At 35.9% G+C, this 17,361-nt stretch overlaps 1 protein-coding gene across 3 annotated transcripts in view; it reads right to left on the reverse strand.

The window, feature by feature from the left end:
- Positions 1-17,361, reverse strand: part of YTHDC1 (YTH N6-methyladenosine RNA binding protein C1) — a gene marked incomplete at both ends in the record, with an annotated part of 34,037 nt that overhangs the window by 12,772 nt on the left and 3,904 nt on the right. For 2 of the 3 annotated variants that reach the window (XM_080697912.1, XM_080697911.1), the window contains 8 exons: positions 2,511-2,628; positions 2,711-2,819; positions 4,722-4,816; positions 5,353-5,406; positions 5,859-5,948; positions 11,876-12,296; positions 12,418-12,749; positions 13,567-13,668. In XM_080697912.1, the coding sequence (XP_080554038.1) occupies positions 2,511-2,628; positions 2,711-2,819; positions 4,722-4,816; positions 5,353-5,406; positions 5,859-5,948; positions 11,876-12,296; positions 12,418-12,749; positions 13,567-13,668 (1,321 nt within the window). The remainder of the gene's footprint in view (positions 1-2,510; positions 2,629-2,710; positions 2,820-4,721; positions 4,817-5,352; positions 5,407-5,858; positions 5,949-11,875; positions 12,297-12,417; positions 12,750-13,566; positions 13,669-17,361) is intronic. The other variant, XM_080697913.1, reaches the window with a different exon arrangement.

Genomic DNA, 17,361 nt, shown 5'->3' on the forward strand with positions numbered 1-17,361 from the left:
AAAAAAAAAAAAAAGAATGAAACCCTTAAGTATTCAAAAAATTTAGGGTAGGCCTCAGAATTCATTATTTTAACAATCAGATGTTACTGATACAAGTGGCCCAGAAACCACACCTAAAGAACCTTAAGTCAAATTACTATTGAATCTAAAATGTGCTTCAATAAGTCTAATAACTACTATATCTGAAAAAAATATTAATAGCAATTATTATTATTGATGGTAAAGCCCTAGCATTTACTTTTATGAAAGTTTAATCCTTTTAGTTCTGAAAGTATAATTCTCATTTTATATAAAAAAATTAAATGCTGAGCCAATGGTTCATGCCTTGTAATCCCAGTACTTAGGAGGCCGAAACAGAAAGATTGCACAGGCTTCAGACCAGAGTGCAGTAACTTGTCAAGACTGGTTTCAAAAGAAAAAAAGGCCGGTGCTGGGGCCAGCGGCCGACATTGGAGCCTTCCATGAGGCAAGGCCACTACTGAGGCCTCCGAGGCCGGGATCGGAGCCTGCCGAGGGGTTAGGCCGGTGCTGGGGCCAGCGAAGCCAGGATCGGAACCTGCAGTGAGGCAAGGCTGGTGCTGGGGCCTCCGAGGCTGGGATCGGAGCCTGCTGAAGGGTTAGGCTGGTGCCAGAGTCAGCAAGGCTGGGACAGAACCTGCCTTGAGGCTAGGCTGGTTTGGGGGCGAGCGAGTCCAGAATCGGGGCCTCTCATGAGGCAAGGCCACTGCTTGAGCCAGTGAGGTTGTGTGCTTGTATATACTCTCAAGCCTTGTATTCCAATGTGATATATGATTACAATACACCAATAAAAATAAGTTTAAAAAAAAAAAAAAAAGGCCGAGGGCTATAGCTCGGTGGCAGTGTTTCTGGGTTCAAACTCCAGAACCACAAAAACAAAACAACAACAAAAAAAAAGAAAATGTGACTTATACCAAGATATATCAATGTTATAAATATCAAGTTCCCCCCCCAGAACTTAAAACCACTAAAAGCCCCAAACTTTCTGCTCAGAATTGTACATCCTATTTTAGTAGTGTGAACAATTTCGATTGTTCTTAAAATGTCTTCTGCTGTTACATAAATTTCAAACAAGTTAGCAAAATAGCTAGTAATAAAAAATGTGTCTCTTCTAAAAACTCATCACACCAGTTTTTTTCCTTAAAAACTGTCACCAGACTTTTAAACTTTATAATTGCAACCTTTATTTCTCATAAAATATGTATTTTTAAACCCTAGGAGTAAGAGTTGCCTACCAACCCAACACGACATTCCAAAACTGTATTTCTAATATTTTGAATGTTTTATCTTTCTATTTTGTTATAGAAACAATTATTTCTGTATATTATATTTAAGAGACAAAAAAAAAATTTTTTTTGGTGGTACTGGAGATGGAACCCTGGGGTCTTCTACCTCTGGGCTACACTCCCAGAGCAATTTTTTTGTTTTTATTTGGAAACAGGGTCTCTTAAAGGTAGCATGGCTGGCTTTGAACCTACAGGATCCTCCTGTCTCCACCTCCCAAGCGCAGGGATTACAAGTGTGAGCCACCATGCCTGGTGGTGACAAACCATTTGCTTATCCAAATTTATACTCAAAAAAAATTTAGATGGCTTCAAATATTCCTTATAGAAACTAATGTTTCGATGAGTATTTTCTGCATGTAGCTATTGACTATTAAATCAACAAACTTACATTATTTCTATGCTATCATGACCCATTATCTTCATAGTTCTTTATTATCCTATAGTAAAAGTTTAGACTAGTCCTCACTATTCATATTCATTGCTGTTTGTTCTTCGAATTTTTAAAGTGTATCCCTATTCAACACCTAAACCTTCCCTCAATGTTTTCTATACTCTTCCTTATGTTAGTCTGCTTTCCTAAATATAAACAGCATTTTTTCATTCTTCATTCTTAACCAATTCCTCTATCACATTCAAAATCTATTACCCTATGACAACTTATAACTCATAAAGAAGTCATATAATACCTTACAGATATTTAAAATTGATTTGAGGTGATATTTGTATATCATAAAAACTGATTTACATAATTAGCTTATGTATAGTAATTTGACAGGAATCTAAAATTAGTAGTAGTAATTCAGTGTTCAAAATATGTCTTTAAAAGACACTTGTTCCCAACTAAATCAGGTGCCTACAAAATTGCTATCCAAGTCAAAGGGTAATTATTTTCCCCATTCCAGTAACTAGGATGTTAAAATCATTAAATGTACATAAATGTGCCAACATTCCAAGCAGCATAAATATCCAAAATTAAATAAATCTTTTCATTCTATATTAGATTAAAGGCAGTGACAAGAATATTTTTATATTAATACTGTTAAATTTCATGGATCCATTATCAACATAGGAATGAGTCAAAAAAAAAGGTAAAAGGAGGAAAAGAGTAAAGAACTAATCACTACTGAATTTTTACATTATTCCCAACTGATAGCAGCCCATTCAAACCAAGAACAACTATAATTATGTACACTAAGTAAAATTTACCTGCATATCCAGTCAATTTTAAAGACACCTCCCAGCATTTTAGCATTCATTCCTGCTGGAAGAACCCAGTGTATAGGAGATCCTCCATGGTGTGATTCTGAAGAGAGTCTTGCAAACCCTAAGAAATCATACCACAAAAATAATATGTAGGTGCCAAAATAACTAATGTTTCTATATGACCAAATTATTTTTATTCTCACCTTGAAATTTTCCACTTTCCCTGACAGAAAATATTAAGATAACACTTCTTGCAGATCTGAACGCAACATTTAATTTCTTCTCATTCACAGGCAGCGTAGACCATACACCCTATACAAATAATGTAAAGGCCACAGATTGAATTTATCTGCAATTCTAGTTATATTTACAAAAGAACAAAGGCGGCTGATAAGCTTTAAATTCAAGAAAACTCTAATGAAGAAAGGTCATACTCATTAACTATCAAAAGAAGGTAATAATTATTTACAAAGTAACTCAGGAAAATATGGAGAAAATTGTCAGCTTTACAAAATCATTAAAAGAACTAGTGAACATGGTAAGTCAGAAGCAAATCGTAAAGTTTATATGATCAAATTATTTATGATAAAGCCAATCACCTTCAATTATTTTTAAATCACAACTTACTGTAGGGGGGGAGCATACTATCAAATAATTTAATGTGATTCCTGTCAGGAAACCCATTAAGCGAAGAAATCGTCAAGATTCTAACATTTCTCAAATTTTTCTCCTTTAGGATCAGATTTCTACATATCAATAAATTGAAGAAGCCTCTGTGTTTGCCTACAGTTGCGATATAGTTGTTTACTGATTTCTGAATCATTTTAAACAATTCTTCATGGAAGATAAAAAGAGATGGATTGATAAGGTAAGACAGAAGCTCCAATTCAGCTCTCACTAATTTGCTCTACATCCTGTCAGGCGTGGTACCACACGCTTGTAATCCCAGCATTTGGGAGGCTGAGACCAGAGGATCACTGTTTGTGGACAGCCTCAGCTACTTAGTAAGGCCCTTTGCAACTCAGTGAGACCCTGTTTCAAAAATTTTTAAAAAGGCTAAAAAAAATAGGGATGGGGGTGTAGCTCGGAGGTACAATGACCCTGGGTTCCATCCCCAGTACCGCAAAAACAAAACAAACAAAACAAAAAACCCCTACAAGTTTGCTTTCCCATTAAGCACTTAATTACTTCAGTCTAAACCTACTTCCACTGAGGAGACTACCCACTATATGAATTAGAGTACTGTTGCCTTCTGTTTATAAAGTTTTATCGGTAACCCTTTAAGTTAGAAACATACATTAATACTGACAGAAGAAATATGGCTAGTAGTATGTTTTGACTTTAGTTTTAACATTCTGGTTACAGCTGAAAATGTTGCTCAATTTAATTTAAACTAAAAAAATATGGCTAGTAGTATGCTTTAACTTTAGTTTTAACATTCTGATTAAGCTAAAAATGTTGCTCAATTTAATTTAAACTAAAAATTGCAAAATATAATAGGTGGTATAACACACAAATGTATTTTCTAGTTAAAAAAGAAAATTAAGATCTTAAAATATCCTCTAGCAACTGGGCATGTCTTTTTCTGTCAAGTCTTGAGTGGACCTTTAAAGGTAACTTCTCCATTTTCTTCTAAATCCAAGTGACCTTTCTTCTAAAAGAGAGTGAGAGAGACTCTCTCTCCATAAAGAAATGGTTTTTAAAATGAGCAAGGAGCCAGGTGCAGTGGTGCACACCTGTAATCCTAGTAGTACCTAGGAGACTCAGATAAAAGGATCTCTGATTCAAGGCAAGCCTCAGCAGCTCAGAAAAGACCCTATTTTAAAATGAAGAAATAAAATAGGGCTGGGGGTTGTAACTTGAAGAGAATGTTCCAGGTTCAACCTTCATTACCAAAAAAAAAAAAAAAGCTAAAAATAAGTATCATTATAAAACAAAAAGTTAACAAAAGAAACTTTTTAAAGTGTTAACACAATAGAATATTAGAAACTGGATATAGAAAAAATATATCACAGATTTTTTTGGGGGGAAATCCTCAAATGTGAGATTGCCTACACCTAGCCATAAATCAGATTCTGAGTGACAATTGAGTTATAGATCTTTAAAGTTTGAATTAAAAGCACAGTATCTAATTCTATTGGACACAATTCAAATCTGCTTTTCCACTTAAAAATTTCAAGATTAAGACAGTTTCAACAAAACTGATGCCAATACCTTAGCTTTGGCAAGAGACACATTCTCATGATTGTTACTCTTTATGAGGAAAAATCTTGCATCCTGAAGAACATATTTGAGTTTACTGGTTTGATCTGAAAAAATAAAAATAAAAAACCCAAACTGATTAACAACAGACTATTATCACATAATAGGATATAAACTGTAAAACCTGAAATTAGCCCTCCACAACCCAGCTAAATTTAAAGCTCAACAATCACCCATTCAATCTGGAAAACTAAGCCACAACATGTGAAAAAGCAAAGCTAAGAAAAGACCAGCATTGTGCAAGAAGGTAAACCTAACGTAGTGATGTTCCGATATATATAAGTATGATAAGTATGAAAATATTTCCATAAATTTTTATAAGATTCAAAGATTGATATTAGACCATTATGCATTATGTTGTCAAAAACACACACCTTGCTGTGTCCAAAAATACCCTAAAGTGTTTGGTATTGTTCAAAAGATACGCAGTAGAAGTACAAATGGAGCATATAGGTTAAGAAAGACACTTTTTTTTAAATATATCAGAACATTACTACATTAAAAACATCAATGAAGAACCAATAAGGCAAAATAATGACTTTATGAAGCATGCAATGAAAACAATTTCAAATTTAAATGATACCTTTTCGGACAGCACGAACGGAAGATGATAATTTCTCATGCTTCTTTTCTGAACCTGTATTTAGCCAAAGTACATTTGTTCAGATTGAGCTTTAATAGAGATAAGACAAAATTTCTACAGTCTTGTCACATAAAATTCTCATTCAAGACAAATTATTCTTCCTGGCGCACCCACACACACAAAAAAATACTTCTCAATGTGTACGAGTGTTTTGTTTTGGGGTTGTTTGAATTTTTTAAAATATATTTGAGCAATTTCCCACTCAGAAATCTAGTCACTGAATCATCATCTTCCAAGAAAAAAAAGTGAAAATTCCACTTAAGCAGTAACAGAACAGGATTAAAATAAGAAAATGCTTAGTTTTCTCTAGAATTACACTGAACATGCCAAAAATCAGTAATAATGGACATTAACAGTTCACACTAAATAAACTATAGCCTCCACACACTTTCTAAAGCAGATTACAATAGAATCATTCAGATATGATCACAAATAAATGGTATCACCTGCATATGACTCTGATGCAGAACTTCCACTTCTATCAAATACAATTGGTGATATGCCTCTGGCTCTCTTCCTTTCCTTCTTTTTCTCATCTTAAAAAAAAAAATCATGTTTTAAAAACATCAAAATACAGAAACTAACACAGGTATTCAAAGAATGTATCATTATATAGTTTTTACAAAGATCACAAGGTGTCCAATTTTAAAGAAATTGTTGAAAAAGCAAACATCTTATGAATTTCAATCAATACAAGCACAACGATATACATGAGAAATCAAGTACTTAGTTACTCTCTATATAAAATGTCAGTCTTAAATTCTAAGGGGTTAAAAACCTGTAAAAAGTGAATAATTTTTTTTTCACTAAAATTTTCTAAGCTTTCTATGTACCAGGTAACAGTCTTTTGTTTTAACTATGCTTATATCTTCATCACAATTCCAACTACAATTTCTTTCTTTCTTTTTTTTTTTATTGGTACTAGAGATTGAACCCAGGGGCATTTTACTTCTGAGCTAAACACCCAGTTCTTTTTTAATTTTAAAACAGGGTCTCAAAAAGTTGAAGTGGCTAGCTTCTAACCTGTAAGCCGCCTATCTCAGTCTTCCAAGTACTAGGATATGCCACTATACCCAAGGTGTGTGTGTGTGTGAGAGAGAGAGAGAGGGGGGGGGGACACAGAGACAGACTGGGGATTGAACCCCCAGAAAAATTCTTCCTCCAAGCTCAGCCCTCAGGCCTTTTTTACTTTGAAACATGGCCTTATTAAGGCTGACCTCAAACCTGAAATCATACTTTCTCATCCTCCAAAGTTTGGCATGTGCCAAACCTGAGTCTTAAGATGTCTGATGCCAGGCGTGGTGGCCCATGCTTGTAATCCCCACGCTTGGGAGGCTGAGACAGGAGGATCTACAGGTTCACAGCCAGTCTCGGCTACTTAGTGAGGCTCTCAGTAACTTAGTGAGACCCTGTTTCCAAATAAAATATAAAATAGGTCTGGGAGTATAGTCCAGACATAGAAAGCCCCTGGGTTCCATCCCCAGTGCCACCAAAAAAAAAAAAAAAAAAAAAAAAAAAGAAAGAAAGAAAAAAAGATGTCTGATGAGGAATAGCTTTCCAAATGGGGAAAAAAAATACACAGCATAGTGATTCTGTTACCAATGCTTTTTTTTTGTCTTCAATTACATTCCATTCCCTCCCTAGAGTCTTTTCAAATTTTAAGTTTATGTCTAAAATCTTAATGATCACCTGTGTATTACTATAAGAAAGCTGGGAGTCTTTAGTACAAAAAAGGTTTGAATTACCCAGCACATAAGAACCATTTCAAACTTAAGTTGTAACTTTATAAGCATATACATGACTTAAAATAGAAGTAAGCTCCTCTACCTCTTGCCATTTTAATTATACCATGACAATAAACTCCTTAATTCTTCAGCTAGGCAGTAAGGAGTAAGAAGGAAAATACATACATTATTTTCATAAAAACAATGATAAGCTGAAAAACAATAATCAGTGATTAATACATACAATATTCAACTGCATGTCAGCTAATTTAAAAGCTCTAAATAATTTCCCTTAATCCTAAGAGCAAACTCATAAAAGTCTCCTTTACAGGTGAGAAAACCTCACCTTACTTTGCCACAGTCCCACAAACTTAAAAACACATCTATCGCTTGAGAGTACAAACCCTGATCTCTCTTCTTACTGAGGAAAAAAGTTATTTTATTACTATTCTTTAAAGGAGGGGTTACCAAGATTTAGCCAGCTTTTTGGTTCTTTTTATTATTTCTTTCAGAAGTTGTACCACATTTCTTTTAATTTTCTCCTTGAATATTTCTTCCAAGACTCTAAGCCTTATGAATTGATGAGCCTGAGGGTAATATATTTATGTTTAGAATCTTTTTTCCTTAAAAATTTTATTTCCAGCCAGGTGTGGTGGCACACATTTGTCCCAGTACTTGGTGGGGCTTAAAAAAAAAAAAAAAAAGAAAAAAGAAAAAGGATTGCAAGTTTGAGGACAGGCTCAGCAAGAAGTAAGACTCTCATGAACATAAAGACTGTTTCAAAATAAAACTAAAACAGGGCTGGGGGCGTAGCTAGGAGGTAGAATGCCGCTGGGTCCAATCTCCAGGACCACAAATAAATAAATAAAAATAAAAAATTATTCCTTATTTAATTTTTATTGGTACACTGTAATTACACAATAGTGAGATGCATAATGATTACTTCATACAGGCACATAAAATTACTTTGTCTGGTTCCTTCCCCAGGAACTAGGGAACATCATGTTAAGTGAGATCAGCCTGACTCAGTAAATTAAGGGCCATATGGAAGCTAGAGGAAAAAAAAGAAAAATAAGGCATGGTGGTGCACATTTGTAATCTCAGTACTTGGGAGGCTAAGAAAAGAGGATTGCAGGTTTGAACCAGCCTGAAGAGCCTATCAACATTCTCAGTAACCTAGCTAGACTGTTATAAAACATAAAAAAGGGCCGCGGGTATAGTAGAATGCACCTGGGTTCAATCCTCAGAATCAAAAAAAGGAAAGAAAAGGGACCTCATAAATATTTAGGAGTGAGAACACTACAATACTGGAGGGGAAGGAAAAGGAAAATCTAGCACTATGAATGGGGGCAGGAGGGAGAGTAGCTGTCAAGAAGAAAAAAGACCAAATAAAAAGAGTATCTTGTTTATAATCCCAGTACTTGAGAGGCTGAGAGAAAGATCCGTGTTCAAGGAGAGCCTCAGCTACTTAATGGGACCTGCTACAACTTAATGAGGCCTTGTTTCAAACTAAAGAATAAAAAATAGGGCTGGGAGTGTAGCTCAGAGGTAGAACACCCCTGAGTTCCATACCGAGCACCGCAAAAAAAGGCTATCTTAACCAGGTGCAAGAGCATATGTATGTAATTCCAGTACTAGGGAGGCTGAAAAAGGATCACAGTTTCAAAGACAGCCTCTGCAATTTGGTGAGATCGTTTCAAAATGAAAAACAGAAAAGGGCTGAGATTGTAGCCTGGAGGTAGACTCTCCTGGGTTCAATCTTCAATCCTCAATATGCTCCCCCCAAAACAGCATTTGGTTTGAAGTAGTAAAAGGATCTCTCACGAATATAAAGGACATTTAAAGCAAAAAATTCTGCCCAACTGTTTTTATATAATGTTAAACGTGTCACTCCTATAAGAAATCTCTAAGGAATTTTCATCCTTTTTGTATAAGTGACTTCCACTGCTCTTAACTGTATGACCCCCTCCTCCTCCAACTATTACTCCTCAATCAAAAGAATAAGCAGAGCATGGTGGCACAGATGTGTAATCCCAGTACTTAGGCCAGGGACTTAGTAAGGCCCTCTGCAACTTAGTAAGACACTTTTTAAAATTAAGAATAATAATTAAAAAATCAGGCTGGGGGTGTAGTTCGAAGGTAAACTGCTCCTAGGTTCAATGCCCATTACTGCCAAAAAAAAAAAAAAAAGTAAGTCATCTAACAAAGCTTTATCAACTAGTATTACTAAAAATCCTAAGAAAAAAAGGTAAAATGAAATGAAGTCTGTAACTTATGATACTGAAACTAAACAGTGATTATGATCCCTTGTATTTAAAAACTAACATCTCAAAGTTGTGTATGATGCTGCATGCTATAATCCCCATTTCTGGGAGGCTATGAGAAGAGGATCAGGTTCACGTCCTCAGCAACTTAATAAAAACTTGTTTCAAAGTAGGGAGGGAAGGAAGGGAGGGAGGGAGGGAGGGAGGGAGGGAGGGAGGGAGGGAGGGAGGGAGGGAGGATGGATGGATGGGATAGGGTTGGGGTATAGCTCCAAAGTAGAATGTCCCTGGGTTCAGCCTCCAATACCCAAAATAAAAACTGACATTTCCTAATCAAGTCCAAAACTACCCTGTTTTTCTTTCATGCACAGCAGAGACTTTTTTATGAGAAAAATAACCTGTATATTTATTTATTTACTTCATTTTTTGTGTGTGTGGTACTGGGGGTGGAACCCAGAGGCTGTCTACCTCCCGGTTATCCTCCCAGACCTATTTTATATTTTATTTGGAAACAGGGTCTCACTAAGTTGCTAAGAGCCTCACTAAGCAGCTGAGGCTGGCTTCAAACCTGTGCAATCCTCCTGTCTCAGCCTCCCAAGTGCAGGGATTACAAGCATGCACCACCACACCCGGCAATCTATATATTTAATATAGTATCGAAAGCAGGTTCCATGAGACTTTCTAATGAGATTTTTCCTTTAATATAAAACAAAAGATACAATAAATCTCTTCTACTAACAAAATTTAAACAGATTTATTATAAAATTAAAGGTTACCATAAAAATTTGAGTTTTATGGAGGGGGGAAACGTACTGGGGATTGTACCCAGTTGCAGTCTATGTCTAGTTACCTCCTCATCCCTTTTTTAATTTTGATGTAGAAGTGTGCCAGCATGTCCTGTTCTATCATTCAATCTGAAATGTTTTCTCTCTATATAAGTATCATCAAGTACACTGCTGTACATTATGGACATCATTTGTTACATATTTAAGCACCCATTGTTTGACTTACTATAAACATTTAAGACTGAGAAATATAATTCTTAACAGAGATACAAAAAAGACACTATAAGAAAATAATCTCTACCCCTATGGGTGGTTTTATACATTCACCACAATAATACTCATTTATATTATCAATATATTTTTATTCCATATACATTATAAATTGCAAAGCATATATCTCAGTTTTTGAAAGGCATGATAGGAGCAAAGATATTCCCTATTCAATTATAAAGATTTAATCACTTTCAAAAATAAATCTCAAACCTAAAACTTGAAAGAAAAAGCTGAATGTACTTCAGGTTTCAATCATTAGAAAACAGCTGGCTCTTTGGTCTATCACTTATACTGCATCAAGCCTAAGCTTTACTAGCTGGGCATGGTGGTGTACACCTGTAATCCCAACACTTGAGAGGCTATGACAGGAGGGTCACAGTTTCGAGGACAGCTTCAGCAAGTGGTGACACTTTCATTAATCTGGTTAAACACATAAGGATTTACTAACAATGTACAACTAATGGTAAGTAAATCTACAATAATGAAACTAAATTATTTTGAAAAGTTTTTCATGTATTCGAATGTTTAGTACATTTTATGTGGCAAATCCAATAGCATTTTGATGTAAGACATCCATGAGACTATAATCACCTTAACAGTAGCCAAAGGTACCCTGACCTGATCTCTCTTCCTTGCTGTACCCTCTGAATTCTCCTCCAAGATACTGCTACTCAGCCATATGACTACAACTAGACTAGACTAAACATTTTGTCTCATGGGTCAGAGAGGGATAAAGAGGTAGGCACACAGTATTGATGAGTCAAAATGGTTCTTATCCAATCTTTTTATAAAAAATTTAGTCTTCCATCTTGTACCTTGATACCTCAGCCTCTCTAGACCCTGCCTCAGTTAACTCAGGCAGAGAATGGAAGAAAAGTTTGTGCTCCCAAGGAAAAATGACCCTATTTCAAAACAAAAAAACAACAATAAAAATTAAAGGACTGGGGTTATAGCTCAGAGGTAAAATACCCCCAGTTCAATAAGAAAGAGGAAAAAAAGTTGTTTGGTTCTGCTGCCACATCACAGAAGTCTAAGGCTATTTTATTTTTAAAATACTGTAATAACCTAGTAGGAAGATTCCTTGTAAACATACCTCCAAGTACATAAACATTTAAATAAACTGCTGTCAAGTCTGAAAATCTAAGTTCTACATTAAGATCTGAAATACACTTCCATAGGCAGCAACTTAGGCTATTTTATAACAAATCAATTTATAGCCAAAAAACATCTTTACTAAAATATACAAATCCTATTCAAAGTTACTTAAGTATCTTTAAGATTTAACAGCATAACTACAAAAGATCTTAAGATAATCCTCTTGATATCCTCTATAACCTCAAAATTTTTATACTTTAAATACACAGAACTAAACCAGGTTCAAAAAAAGGACAAGGTTTAACATATTAAAAAACAGTACCTGATCCATCTGAGCCTGAACCAGATCTGACAGATCCATCAGTAAAGGAAACAGATTCAGAACCAGAGTCACTGGCCTCACTTCGAGTGTCATAATCATTTCCCTCCTCCTTCTGGTCTCTCTCATCCTGTTCATATTCTTCCTCCTCTTCCTCCTCTTCCTCCTCCTCCTCCTCCTCTTCCTCTTCCTCCTCTCCATCTTCATCTACTTCCTCATCATCCTCTGCATCTTCTTCTACCTCTTCATCTTCCTCTACCTCTTCTTCCACTCCTTCCTCCTCATTCTCAGTGTTGTTGCCTTGCTCATCAGAAGAACCACTGCTGCCAGTCTCATGGTCAGAGCCATATTCTTCAGAGTTCACTTCTTCCTTAGAAGACTGGCTGGATCGGCTTGCTCGTCTATCAACTTCAAGTCCAATTCTCTGATGTTTAAAGAAAAAGGGAATCAGCAGTCATATAACAGACAAAGTCAAGATGAATATATAGTTCTAAAGCCTCAAAAAGAACTGCTTTCTGTTTTATATCTGCAATAATATTTACTACCTCAGAACCATCTGGTGTAGGAGATTTGGCCCTCCTTTCAGAAGGATCCCTTTTCCGTAGACAAGTTTTTTCAGGCTGACTCTTGTAAGGTTCTCTGGAGGCACTGCTTGACAGACGAATTTTCCGATCAGCATCTAGACGCTTGTTTCTTTCAGATCTTTGATAATCCTCATTTTTATACTCTGCGACTGACTTTCCTTTTGTACTAACTAATCTTTTGTTATTGCTAACAGATGAGCTTAGTGGCTTAGAAATCAATTGTCTTGAATGGACAGAAGGCTTTTGTCGCTTGGTGTCAGTAGATTCCATTCGGTCACTTTTTCTTTTTGATCCTTTAAAACACAATTTAAAAATACATATAAAAGTATTTCTAGAATTCCATCAAAGATTTATAAATAATATGCATCAGGGAGAAAAACTAAAGTCTCATTTCTTTAAAACGTCTTCTAAAATTTTTTACTCTAGAATTTAAAAAGAAAACTTTAATTCAGGTGGCTGTAGTGGTATATGCCTATAATCCCAGGGATTATACTGAGAGACTGAGAAAGAAAGAATGCAGGTTCGAGGCCAGCCTCAACAACTTGGTGAAACCCTCAATAATTTAGCAAGACCCAATTTCCAAAAGGAGAAAGAAAGAAGCTGGAGATATTCAGAGGTGGAAATGATCCTAGGTTCAATCCCCACCAACAAAACAAAAAAAAACTTTAGTTCAACTGAAGTAAATAAATCCTAGGTTTAAAAATATAGATTATTCTTACACATATAAAATAAGGTCTAGCCGGCCATGGTGGTACACGCTTATTATCCCCGCGCTTGGGAGGCAGAGATAGGAGGATCGCACAGGTTCGAAGCCAGCCACGCGTGCTGGCTTAGGAGACCCTGTTTCCAAATAAAAATGTAGACAAATAGGTCTGGGAGTGTAGCCCGGAGGTAGAAGGGCTTCCAAGAACCCCAGTAACACCAAAAAATAAATAAATTAATTAATTAAAAAAATAAAATGAAATAAGGTCTACTATAAGTAACAATTGTTAGGTGCTTTTGGTATTAACTACCAATGAACAAGTACAAAAGCACTGTGGTTTTCTTAAGAAATTGAATTTCCTCTACCTATACCATTATTTTAACAAAAATAATAGAAATCTCACATACCCTTTTTCTCGTTTTTATCTTGTTCACTCTCTGGATTATACAGTTCATCATCCTGTTCTGGTACTTCAGTTAAAATGTCATCTAGAACATTAAGTTCTCCATCTGCAAACAAATTTATAAAACCAGTAGGAAAACATTAGTGTTATTCTCTTTTTTTTGAGTACTTACTAAGAATGAGACCAAATCTTCAAGGAACTTTTAAGGATTAAGATACAATATTAATTCCTATAAAACCATACAAGGTAAATGACATACAAGGCTCTGGTCTACAAAGCAATGAGTATGCAAGCCATAAGGTGTTAAAAGATTGAGACACCAGCCTAATCAAGTAATCAAAGTTAACAAGACTAGTAACATGACCCATCAACATCATGAACTTTGCACATAATGAACTGAAAATGGAAAAGTAGAAAATATTTCTGATAGTTATATGCAAAATATGAATCCATTTGAGGAAACAATTAGAGGGCATCCAAATACATCTCTGTCAAGAAACACAAAGACTAAAGAACTAGTCGATATTCAAGGAGTCTAAAGTGACAGTAAATGAATTCTGAGACATAACTGGAAAGACTGGTGAAATATAAAAGTTTATAGATTAGAATATCAGTGTTAATTTTGTGATTTTGATAGTACTATGATTAGGTATAAGAGTATCCTTACTTTTTTAGGAATCATATTTAAGTATTTAGGGATAAAGAAGCAATATGCCTGCAAATGGCAATTCAAGAAAAAAAGTCTTGTCAACGTGCACATATTGAGAGGGAGGGAAGTAGGAAGGGAGAGAGAAAATGAGAGAAGCACAAATGTGGTAAAATATTAATATTTAAAGAATGTGGTTGAAGAGTGTAAGAAAATTATATTATTCCTGTAGCTATTTTAAATGAAATTGTCAAAATTAAAAAAATTTAAAAAACTACTGGTATGCTATAGAATAAAAAATGCTTAATCTGCTAGTATAGCAGAAAAGGCTACTATAATGATATACCAAGGAACAAGTACAAAAGCACTATGGTTATCTTGTTTGGGTACTAGGAATTGAACCCAGGAGCATTCTGCCTCCAATCTAAACCCCTAGCCCTTTATACTTTATTTTCTTTTTTTTTTATTAATTTATTTTTTAAATTGGTGCATTGTAGTCATGTATCAATCACATTGGAGTACAAGACTTGAGAGTATATACAAGCACACATCATCCAATTAGCCCTCCTCCAGCCCCCATCCCATTCCCTCCCCCTCCCTCCATCCCACTCTTCTTTGGTGATTTACTTTGATACATTTGTTTATGTACCTCCGGCGTTTTAAAGAGGCTCCATCCTCCAGTATTACATACCCTCTGATTGGTCACATTAGTTGCTTCACTATAGGGCCCTTTCTATAGCTCAACCTCTTCCTGTTGCCCTTTTCCTCCTAGTTATTGCTGATTAAGAGAAGCGTCTGATTTATATTTTCTACGATATTTCTCTGTGCATGCTGCATTGCAAGTACCGATCCCACTCTTGATGGTCCCAGTAGTGGCCTGGCTACTCAGTGGACTGATCCAGACCTCGCTGGCTCAAGCAGCGGCCTTGCCTCATGGGAGGCCCCAGTTCTGGTCTCGCTGGCCCCTGCACCGGTCTAACCCCTAAGCTGGCTTTGGTCCCGGCCTTGGAGGCCGCAGGAGTGAACTTGCCTCATGCCAGGCTCCGATGCTGGCCATTGGCCCCTGCACCGGCCTAACCCCTTGGCAGGATTCCAATCCCGGCCTCGGAGGCCCCCGCACTGGCCTAGCCTCACGGCAGGCTCCAATGCCGGCCTCGTTGGCCCCAGCACCAGCCTAACCCCTCGGCAGGTTCCGTTCCCAGGTTAGGAGGCCCCAGCATATACTTTATTTTCAAACAGGGTTTTGCTAAATTGTTGAGGCTGGCCTCAAACCTTTGATCCTTCTGTTTCTGCCTCCCAGTGCACTGGGATTACAACTAAAACTAACAGCAATTTGGGGGGGGGGGGTACTGGGGATGAAACCCAGGGGCATTCTACCTCTGAGCTACACCCCCAGCCCAATTTTTTATTCTTTATTTGGAAAAAGGGTCTGGGTTGCTGAGAGCCTCAGTAACTGTAGCTGAAGCTGGCTTTGAACCTATGCAATTCTGTCTCATCTTCCCAAGTACTGGGATCACAAGTGTGTGCCACCACGCCTGGCTACAGCAAATGTTTTAAACATTAAATACTCAAATATCAGATATATCTTTCCAAATTTAAGCTGTGGCAAAGGTAACTGTAAAGTCATAAAACTGACTAGAGAAAGTAATTACACTTATAGTTCTAGCCAAAATGCAAAGCCCACTCTTAAGTATAAAGTTTATTAACTTGGAATCTATAAACAAGTTAAATGGATTAAAATTTCCCCGAAGGAGAAAAGAAATCAATGCCTAAAGGAATAGGAGATAGTTAACAGTTTCTATTTAAGAAGGACATTTGGAAATTACTATGGCTGTAATGGCCTAATAATTTTTGAAGTATATTCATCTGTACCATTTCTCTGAAATGGACATATGAGTTCTATTTTTGTTCATCTATTTTTCAAATGTTACTGACAACCAAGATATTTAAAATAAAGGCTTCTTTCATACAGATTTTGTTTTCAAAGAGTTTTCTCAAGATCTGAACGATTGTAAATGCCATTTTCAGGCTCTACATGATAAATTAAAAAGCAGTAAGTCATTTGATAGATGTAACCCAAGTTTCAAAGATGCTTAATAAATTAATGGCTCAAAATTCTTTAACCAGCAAAAAGCAACAAAAAAAAGAACCAACAGTTCTTGAACCAAATATATTTGTAGAAAGCAAAAAGAAAAACTGGAAAATGATCACAATAAGCAATTAGGTAAATACAATGATACACAATTCTTTTCATAAAATCACTGATTTCAATTAGAAATATCACACAAAAGGCTGAACATTCACATAAAATAGACTATGTACTAAATTTAACAGCATAGTTCCCCATAAAAAGGGAACTTACTGTTTAAAAGTTTTAGCAAATTCAAATGCAGATCCTCATTGCTGCTTAAGAAATTACCTACAAAGCCAGGCCTGGTGGTGCATGATTGTAATCCCAGCATTCAGGAGGCTGAGAAATTTGGGAAGCTGAGACAGGAGGATCACTCAGCTACTTAGTGAAGACCTTTGCAACTCAGACTCTGTTTCAAAATAAAAAATAATATATAGGTCTGGATGTAGTGAAGGCAGAATGCCCCTGGGTTCCATTACCACTACCACAAAAAAAAAGCACCTACAAACTTTGTAAGAAATATTAACTAATGCATATTATGTATCATATGAAACAACTAAGGCCTGTTTAATCACCCATTACTTTGCAGAAGAAATAGCTCAGAAGTTGACTAAATACACAGGGTTAGTACAGATGGTGTTGAGTTTAGGCTTTCTAAATTAGTACAGATTGTGTTGAGTTCAGGCTTTCTAAATATCATCATTTAGGTATAGAACATTAAACACACTTTTAAACAAAGTATAAAAGAGGCAAAATAAGCCAAAATAATAAAAGGTGGTAATGTACATTATTTTCAAAGTATATCATAAAGCTCCATATAACATTTTATTTTTAATTTACTAGATACCAAAATATCAACAGTAACATCCTCACTTGAAGTATAACATAGTTGTTTCCATTTTATATTCTATAATCTCAATAAGCTAACTGTGGTTTTATCATAATTTGGAGAACTAAATCTTGAAGGACAAATTTGGCCCAAGGCCTGTTTTTGTATGTTCTGCAATTGATAAGAATGATTT

Source organism: Muscardinus avellanarius, assembly GCF_963383645.1.
Source record: "Muscardinus avellanarius genome assembly, chromosome: 6".
Classification (NCBI taxonomy): domain Eukaryota; kingdom Metazoa; phylum Chordata; class Mammalia; order Rodentia; family Gliridae; genus Muscardinus; species Muscardinus avellanarius.